The sequence below is a fragment of the Eptesicus fuscus genome, chromosome 9 (assembly GCF_027574615.1).
Source record: "Eptesicus fuscus isolate TK198812 chromosome 9, DD_ASM_mEF_20220401, whole genome shotgun sequence".
Taxonomy (NCBI): Eukaryota; Metazoa; Chordata; class Mammalia; order Chiroptera; family Vespertilionidae; genus Eptesicus; species Eptesicus fuscus.
The window spans coordinates 29,528,286-29,538,321 of NC_072481.1; the positions used below are offsets into that span (position 1 = coordinate 29,528,286).

The 10,036-nt window shown below is 40.1% G+C and overlaps 1 protein-coding gene across 4 annotated transcripts in view; it reads left to right on the forward strand.

The window, feature by feature from the left end:
- Positions 1-10,036, forward strand: part of FOXJ3 (forkhead box J3) — a 129,648-nt gene extending 119,612 nt beyond the window's left edge. For all 4 annotated transcript variants that reach the window (XM_028160248.2, XM_054720446.1, XM_008151288.3 and 1 more), the window contains 2 exons: positions 4,988-5,095; positions 7,319-10,036. In XM_028160248.2, coding sequence (XP_028016049.1) covers positions 4,988-5,095; positions 7,319-7,434 — 224 coding nt within the window. In that variant the 3' untranslated portion in view covers positions 7,435-10,036. The remainder of the gene's footprint in view (positions 1-4,987; positions 5,096-7,318) is intronic.

Genomic DNA, 10,036 nt, shown 5'->3' on the forward strand with positions numbered 1-10,036 from the left:
CTTGCATTCCAGGAATAAATCTCTCTTAGTCATAGTATGTAATCCTTTAAGATGGTATTGAATTCATTTGCTAATATTTATTTATAATTTTCCTGTACCTATCTATTGAGCATTAGGAATAAAGAAGTGACTTTAAAATAGGCCTTAATCTCAAGGAGCTCCCAGCCTGATAGGTGAGACAGGTTTATTTAAAAAAAAAAAAAAAAAAAAATACTGTCCTAGCTGGTTTGGCTCAGTGGATAGAGCCAGAGTCAGCCTGCGGACTGAAGGGTCCCAGGTTTGATTCAGGTCAAGGGCACATGCCTGGGTTGTGGGCTTGATCCCCAGTAGGGGATGTGTAGGAGGCAGCCAATCAATGATTCTCACCATTGATGTGTTTTTTTTTTTAAATTTAATAAATCTTTATTGTTCAGATTATTACAGTTGTTCCTCTTTTTTTCCCCACATAGCTCCCCTCCACCAGGTTCCTACCCCACCCTCTGCCCTTACCTCCCCCCCCACACACACTTTCCTCATCCCATAGGTGTATGCTTTTTGTCCAGTCTCTTCCCGCACCCCACACTCCCCTTTTCCCCCAAGATTTGTCAGTCCACTCCCTTTCTATGCCCCTGATTCTGTTATGTTCATCAGATTTTTTATTCCCTTGGTTTTTAGATTCACTTGTTGATAGATAACGTATTTGTTGTTCCTAATTTTCTCCTCCTCCTCCTTCTTCTTCTTCTTCTTCTTCTTCTTCTTCTTCTTCTTCTTCTTCTTCTTCTTCTTCTTCTTCTTCTTCTTCTTCTTCTTCTTCTTCTTCTTCTTCTTCTTCTTCTTCTTCTTCTTCTTCTTCTTCTTCTTCTTCTTCTTCTTCTTCTTCTTCTTCTTCTTCTTCTTCTTCTTCTTCTTCTTCTTCTTCTTCTTCTTCTTCTTCTTCTTCTTCTTCTTCTTCTTCTTCTTCTTCTTCTTCTTCTTCTTCTTCTTCTTCTTCTTCTTCTTCTTCTTCTTCTTCTTCTTCTTCTTCTTCTTCCTCACCTTCTTCTTCTTCTTCTTTTTCACCTTCTTCACCACCTTCTTCACCTTTCAGCATTTCATATAATTCTGGTTTGGTGGTGATGAACTCCTTTAACTTTTTCTTATCTGTGAAGCTCTTTATCTGACCTTCCATTCTGAATGATAGCTTTACTAGGTAGAGTAATCTTGGTTGCAGTTTCTTGCTATTCATCACTTTGAATATTTCTTGCCATTCCCGTCTGGCCTGCATAGTTTCTGTTGAGAAATCCGCTGACAATCATATGGGTGCTCCCTTGTAGGTAACTAACTGTTTTTCTCTTGCTGCTTTTAATATTCTCTCTTTGTCCTTTGCTCTTGGCATTTTAATTATGATGTGTCTTGGTGTGGTCCTCTTTGGATTCCTTTTGTTTGGGGTTCTGTGCGCTTCCTGGACTTGTAAGTCTATTTCTTTCACCAGGTGGGGGAAGTTTTCAGTCACTATTTCTTCAAATAGGTTTTCAGTATCTTGCTCTCTCTCTTCTTCTGGGACCCCCATAATTCTGATGTTGGTACGCTTGAAGTTGTCCCAGAGGCTTCTTACACTATCTTCAACTTTTTGGATTCTTTTTTCTTTTTGCTTTTCTGGAGGAGTGTTTTTTGCTTCTTTATATTCCAAATCTTTGACTTGATTCTTGCGATCCTCTAGTCTGCTTTTAGGTCTCTGTATAATATTTTTTATTTCAGTCAGTGTATGCTTAATTTCTAGTTGATCCTTTTTCATATCCTTGAGGTTCTCGTTAAATTTATCGGACTTTTCTAGGAAATTCTTAAAAAACCTTATAACCGTGGTTTTGAACTCTATATTCAGTCTTTTGCTTTCGTCCATTTCCTTCATTTGTGGCCTGCCTCTTTGTCTCCGCATTTTAGCTGCTTCCCTGTGTTGATGGAGTGGCTTTGCGTGCTAGATGTCCTAGCAGAGCCCAGTGGTTCAGCCTCCCCAGTTACCTGAGGTGGACACTCTTGGTGCACCCCTTTGTGGGTTGTGTGTGCAGACTTGTTGTAGTTAAGCCTTGATTGCTGTTGGTATCACTGGGGGAAGTTGACCTCCAGGCCAATTGGCTGTGAGGATCAGCAGTGTCTCCGCCGGGAGAGCTTCTGTGCTCAGCTTGGGTGGGGCGGAGTCTCAGGGCTGAGCATACCACCTTGGTTTCCTGGTAGCCCCGCCCTACAAGGTCTATGTCTCAGTGTCCTGCAGCAATGGCTGCACGCACCTCTGAGAGAAGGCTGCTCTGAGTTTCGCCTGCTGCCAGACAGTCCAGTTTCTCCCTGAATGAGTTTGGGTACCCAAAAGTCTCACCCAGAACTGGAGTTCAGAGCAGTCAGGAGGTTTTGTTTCCCTCCCGAACGAGGAAGCTAGCCATGCGCGCTTGCTGCCGGCTGTCAGTGCCGCGAGTCTGCCAGCCGCATATTCAGCCGCCCGCCCTTTCCGCGCGCGGGCCTCCGCACCTGTCCTCCACAGCTCCTCAGGGTTACAGTGTCCTTTTATCTTTCCTTCTAGTTGTAGAATTTCCACTCAGCCATCTTTCCGGTGGTTCTGGACGATGTCCGCTCTGTCTTCCAGTTGCAATTTTGAAATTGTTGTGCTAGGCAGCAGTATAGGTGTTTACCTTATGCCGCCATCTTGGTTTCTCCACCATTGATGTTTTGATCTCTCCCTCTCTCTTCCTCTCAGAAATCAAGATATATATTTAAAAATAAATAAATAAATAAATAAATAAATAAATAAATAAATAATAAAAACAGTATGATGAGGACTATACTTTTACCATAGGGCAGTGGGAATAAGACAAAGGGGCTTGCTTAACTGTCTTGGGCAGATAGAAAAGCTTTATAGAAGAAGGTACATTTAACTGGACTCTGTAGGATAAGTGGGATTTTATTAGACAGAGAAATCTGATCAGTTTCTCTGCTCAAAACCTTCCATTGGTGTCCTTTTTTTTTTTTTCTTCAGTAAATACAAAGTCCTTACTATAGCTTGCATGGCCCTACAAAATCTGGTCCCCCATTATGCTCACCTCCCCACCCTCACTAGACTCCCTGTTGTTCTTTGAACATACCATGCACACTTCACATACCTCAGGGCCTTGCTCTTTTCTCTGTCTGGAGTGGTCTTGCCCCAGTAGACCCCTGAGTCATGTCCTCATCTTATTCGTGTTTCTTCTCAAAGATTACCTACTCAAGTGATGTCTTCCCTGACCATCCTATTTAAATGACAGCTCCTGTTCATCAATCCTTGTCCACTCTTCCCTGCTTTACTTTCCTCCGTAGCATGTGTAACATATTATTTAATTTAACTTTGTTTGCCTCCCCCTCTGCCTCCACCAAGAATAAGCTCCAAAAAGACAGGGAGTTTGTTTTTTTTCATTTCAGTATCCCTAGTAGCTAAAGCAGGGCCTGGCACATAATATTTCTAGAATGACTGGTCATTCAACAGATGTCTGCTTTCAATAAATAAATATATTGTGTGATTAGATTTTTTAAATTCTCATAACTACATTCTAAATGTTAAAGGATCTCAAAAATTTTTGGAAACTGCATTAGAAGTTAATTTGCTTAGAAAGTTGTTCACACTGTAGTAAGAACATGGGGAAAATGAAGAGTAATGAAAATTTCTCTCTGAAAGTTAAAGTGTTAGGAATGTATTAATTTCAGAAAGTTAAGGCTATTTGTTTAATTAATAGGAATGTATTAATTTCAGAAAGTTAAGGCTTTTTGTTTAATGGAATTATTGCCATAATTTCTCTCTTAATTCCCACCCTCTTTCCCATTTTAAGGTAAGAACTACTAAGCCAAAAAAGAGAAATGTAAAAATGAAATGTAAAAATAGATTGGTCTTAAAAATAAAAATCAGAATTTGTCTGTTTATTGTGATTTGAGCTCCTAAGGATGAGTAAAAGAGGACTTTCCAGGGGCAGGCAAATACTTGTGAGTGGCCAAATAGTGTGCCCTGCCTTGAATAGAAAAGGAAGAGTTTTCTTTCCCTTTAAGTTTCCTCTGGGAAATGGTTGCTCTTTTCTAGTTGACCACAGCATTGCTAGAATACACATGTAATTTGTGTGAAACACTAGAATATAGTGGGGAACCTGCTTTTCCAGAATTCCAGATGCTCTGCACAATGTGAGCAGTGTATGGTTTTCTTCCCCAGGAGTTAATGGGGGAGGGCACAGGACGTTGTTCCCTCCCTTTCTATTTTGCATTAGGATGCAACATAATTGACATTTTAGAGCTATTATACTTGATAGTTCCTGTCAAGAAAAATATATTAAGAACCTTCTGAAATGCCACTTAAATGAGGTCTATGTTACCCATCTCCACACTTCTAAATAATACATTTTTAATCACGTTTGCCTGTTATAGTTCTTTTACTTTGTGCAAATCTTTCCTGTGACTTTGTGCCTCCAGAACTTTAAGCAGCTAGGGCACCCATAGGTCTGTTTTGAGGGTGAGAAAATCTGGACAATATAGAGACAACTGTTAGTAGTAGAAAGAGTCAATGAGTTAGGAGATCTGGATTCTAGCCCTAGCCTTGCCAGACTGGTGTGTCTTTGAGCAAGTCAGCTTAGCCTTTCTGAGCCTCATGCATAAAATGGAGATAATCCCTGTTTTACCCTCATGTGGGCTTAGTGGGAGGCTTAGATAAAGTGATGAAAATGCCTTTGCACTATAATGAGGTATGTAATAACAATAATAAATATAACTTGTCTACAAGCTATAGAGAATTAGATGCAGTGCCAGAATTAGTACCAGTGGACTCACACCCAACTCTGGCATTGTGATAAAAAGCCAGCACCACCCTGACAGGTTTAGCATCTGAAAGGAGTAAGTTTTCCTTCCCTTTTCTTCCTCACCTTACCAGCTTAATTTAGTTTTAGGTAGCAATTCTATTAAAACTTTAATGCTTGATTTGTTTTACTTATGGTAATGTGTTTTCTTTTCTTTTTTTAAATCTGATTAGGAAATTTATACTTAGACTCCAGGCAAAATCTCCCTCCTTCAGTGATGCCACCTCCTGGTTATCCTCATATCCCACAGGCACTCAGCACTCCAGGAACAACGATTACAGGTACTTTGGGATGTGATGTGTTGCAATTAGTACTCATAACTTAATATTGAAAAGCTTGAGCTGTCCTAACAGTGAGGGAGGCTGCCATTAGAGGGAATGAACTCTGTGCTAAAGTGGGCAGGGCACGAAAATCTCGAGAGCTACTTGGCTCCAGTGCTGGTGAAAGGATTTAGGTGTCATTCGGTGTTTGGACCATATGACCTGAAGTCTCCTTTAGCCCATGATACTATCTATGATTCTAGTTATTGTCCTGTCTCTAAGAGGTTGGGGCATAAAGTGTGTCCTGGTGTCTTAAGTCTCTTTGAGGCTATTTGACTTTGATAGACTTCAGGTTTTAAGAACCTACTTTGATTAGCTCCTATATATTCATTCTGATGAAGTTCCCCCAGCTGTAGTTCCCAGGGAATTACCTTATAGAGGACGTAAGTTTCAGGAGTTACTAGTCCATAAATTTCCCCCCCTAGGTTCCTGAATGTAGGATGTTATGTTTAGTGGGGCAGTAGAAGCACATTTTTAGAGGTAGAAGGGGTCTTAAGGATTATCTAAATGGGGAAATGGAGGCTCAGAAGGGGAAATATCTTGCCCAGAGCCACCAGTTTGGCAAACGGCCAAACCAAGACTCAAGCTTTGATGTCTGGATTCAGAGTTCATGATTTTTCTTATATGCCACACCTCCCTTTACTTAGACTACTTGAGGAAAAGATAAATGGTAATGTGGAGGAGTGGGTTTAAAACCCCAAAAGAACTGTGTGCCAGGCAACAGTGAAGGAGGAATTGGGACTAAGTGACATGTGTTCCCTGTCCTCAGTGCTCACCAGTAACTTATAGGTGGTAAAACAAGGTAGTTAAGACTCTGGAGCTAGATCCCCAGGGTTTGAGTCCCTGGTGCTTTGACACTTGATAGCTGCCTAACTCTCCTCTCGCAGATTCCCTCTCTGTAAAAGGGGGCTAATAACGCTACCTAACTTCTAGCCTTGTTAAGAGAATTAAATGAGGATTGTATGTAAATCGCTTACATTAGTGCCTGGCAGATAGTAAGAAATTTATACATTAAAAATAAATAAGTACAGGCATTTCTGCTATCCTGTGATATACTGAAAACCTTAGCATTTTATAAAATTGTACATTAAAAGTTATAGGGTTTAAGAGAAAAATAAGATTAGCAGCAGATTTCTTGAAACTTTGTATTCAGAATACTAACAAAAACTATAATCAGTACAAATTCCACAACAGCCCTAGCTGATCTGCCTCAGTGGATAGAGCGTTGGCCTGGGGACTGAAGGGTCCCAGGTTCGATTCTGGTCAAAGGCACATACCAGGTTGTGGGCTCGGTTCTCAGTAGAGGGTGTGCAGGAGGCAGCCAATCAATGATTCTCTCTCATCATTGATGATTTTATCTCTCCCTCTCCCTTCTTCTCTGAAATCAATAAAAAATATATTTTTAAAAATTCTACAACCGTTAAAGAACGTGTTTAATTCCTAGTAAAAGAATAAATTCTATAAATAAAAATTATTTTTAAAGAAAGAATCTGGTTTGGAAGGCCGTTTGTCAAAGCTATGGAGATAAAGGCAGAATGCACCAAAATTGGGGTGCACAAATAGTGCATGGCCACACTGATCCAAGAAGCGGGGAGCATGGGGAGAGTAGGCAGGTGTATCTGCGGTGTCCTCCGGGCTTACTGCACTCAGCCGTGTGCATGTCCTCTGTGTTCACCTGCTGTTACTTGGTGGCACAAAAATTAACTTGCTGAGGAAGTAAACTGACACAGTGTGACTTCAGTGGTATACTAACATTATTCTCCTATTTACCATTCCCAAGCGAGCCCACTCGTGTTACTGAAACTTACCAAAACAGAACAGACTGTGAGGGAAATGGCAGCGTCAGCACTCAGCACTGAGCACTCCACCACTCCTTTCATGCCTTTCTTGCTGCAGCCTGGTGTAATGGAAAGAGTGTTGGTTTTGGAGTCAAGTGAACTGAGTTCAAATCCTATTTCTTCTCCTTACTAGTTGTATGACTTTGGGTGACTTGCTCATTCTCTTAAACCCAGTCTCTTTTATCTATAAAATGAAAATATAAGAGACACCTCGTAGAAGACTTCTGGGTGTTTTAGTGAGATAATGTGTCAGTACCGGGCACATGGGAAGTGCTCGGTAGGTTTTCATTTACTTCTTCCTTTCTTCAGTACTGCGTCACTACTGACATTGCCTGCTTCCTTCCAGGCCACCACGGAGCTATGAACCAGCAGCACATGATGCCTTCCCAAGCCTTCCAGATGCGGCGCTCTCTGCCTCCAGATGACATCCAGGATGACTTTGATTGGGATTCAATTGTGTAGAGCTTGTTTCTGCAAGACCCCAGACCCCAGCGTCACCTTTCTGTGCAGTGAAGGGAAAGGTTTAAGAGAATCCAGTTGAGAAAACAAAGTTGCTAATCACTTTACCAATGTTATAAACATTTCTTTTGAAGACAATCAAAAAGATTTTAGCTGGATAACTTTGCTTTTATCTGACCCAGACAAGTACTACATGTTTGTCTCCTGCCAGCTCTCCTGTGTAGCTCCTAACTGTTGTGTGATTTAAACAGCTTTTGCATATTTGTGTCAATTTGATGTTGACCACAAGTGCCAGACTGATTTTTCAGACAGAGCCTGTTTTGCTGCAAGCAGTTTATAGATACAAATGTGTAAATATATGTACAAAATTTACTGAAAGGCTTCAATTTTTTTCTAATTGGATTATTAGATCTTGAAAAGAAAGTTACTGTGAGTTTTTATTCCTTGTTAGGCTATTTTCTGCAGGATGCTTTTAACTGATGTGGGCAACTGAAAGGAAATAGATTTTTTTCAAAGCCCAGTTCCCTTTATTTAATCTTTTCAGAAATGTGGGTATTGAGTTCTTCCTAGTAAGTCAAAAACCCAGAGTTTGATACTCTGATAGTCAAAGGGGCACGTTGAGAACTGACCAAACTTGTTTTGATGCTTGGGGATTGTAGAATTTATGTTGTACCTTGTCAGTGTCTGTTTTCCTAAGTCTGCATTATAATAGCTTTAAAATTTATTTGATTGATTAGAAGCTGGTCATTACTTGGTTCTTTAAACAGATTGCTATCTCCACTTATTTATTATTCAAAAGTGTTATTTTAATATTTATTGCTACCTTCTGTGAATGCTCAGCTCTAATTGGATTTATTAAGGAGAAATGGGGTATCTGAAAGCACAGAAATTTTTTCTTGATAAGAGTTTACAGATAAGACAATCAGAGAGATTGTGTTATTCTTGTGACCATCACTCCTCATACCATGTGAGTATATTTCTCTGTCTTAGCATTCCTGCTGATTGAAACATATTAGCTAAATAGGATTCTTTCTAGAATTTGAATCCATTCATTTGGGCAACAAACGGCAGGGTATTGTTTATAAAGCAAGTGTTCCCATTCACTATCTTTCCATTTAGAAAACACTGACAGGAGGATGGACACACATGTATTGTTAGTGGCCTGCTGTGTCTGTTGTCCTGTGTTTCTGAGGTTGCATGACATTTGGTTACTGTCTTTGAAATGCAACCTGCCTCTTAGGGGTTTTTCTTAGTTGTTGTTTGTTTATTGTTTTGATTCATATCACAGTTACTTTGCATGGATTGTCTTAGTTTTCTAAAAGAAATGAGGTTTTTAAAAATGAATAGATTTTGATTGGTTCCTTAGGCCAAAAAAACAGAATTTCTTTCAGTTCTAATGGGAAAATATGTTCCATCAAATCAAGGAGTAGTAACTGCTCACTGGTGGCTTTTTAGCATCTCTAATCTCTGTCAGCCATGCTTAAATCACTTTAATTAGCTTAGTGATTCTGTGGTTGAATAATCTCTACTTGAACTGAACATACATCTTTGTTTCTATACGTGTGTGTATGTGAGAGTATTTGAACAAAGTGTGAGCATTTTTTTTTTTTTTTTTTTATGGAGTGTTGCCTTGAGTGAATCACTGGGAAGCCAGCCATGGTAAAGGCTGGTGATGGGGAGAAAGGAAGGGCTTTATGTTCCTGTTTTTTGGACCCTGCTTGGCATGAAAAGGAAGCTCAGTTCCAGCCCCTTGGATCGGTGGAAATCAGAGGATTCTGTCAAGGCAGCCAACAGGCCCCTCTTAGATGGATCAGAGGCAAGATGAGATAGCAACCTGCAGAGGAAACGCTTGATAAAGGGGTGTGTGAGAGAGATTTTCAATAGTCTGTTCAAGTCACTGCTTTCTAGATACCAAAATGACTGTTTTGAAACTTCTAATTGCTTGGGGAGCAAAATGCACTTTAAACAATTTGGGTATTGGAATGCAGTCTCTTATATTGAATGATTTGAGTAGAAACCACTGATGAAGATTTTTCAAATCGTGTGAAGCTAATTTCCTATTTGGCAATCTGATTTGCAGTAATCAATATTTTTATAAGAATTTAAACTTACCAAGAATGGCACTGGAGGCAGAGCCTCCATCCAGACCCATCCCACTCTTGTGATTCAGTGACCTGGGAGCCCAGGACAGGCCGGCCTCAGCGGGCTCCGGGCCTGGCAGGGCTACCTGGTGAGGTGCAGAGCATCCCTCTAGTGGCCATTTCAGTTGGTAGTTATTAATTCAGAGTAAGTTCTGTCTTGGGCTTAAATTGACTGAAGACTTTTGGGGGAAAGAATAATAAATGCATATAATCAAATGGGAATACTCTGTCCAGGAGAATAATCCGACTGGCATTTGTGGTAGTTTTTGAAATGTAAATGTATTCATGTGTGTACTTGTAAATACGTGTCTTTCAGATGTCCTTTGAAGTGGGAGGGAATCAATCGGGATTATTTCAAATGGAATAGAGTATTTTGATATTGTTCATTCAGAGGGTGATGTGTACATATCTATATTGTATATATGTGATGAAAATGCATTGGCTTTTTGTGCAAACACAATCTG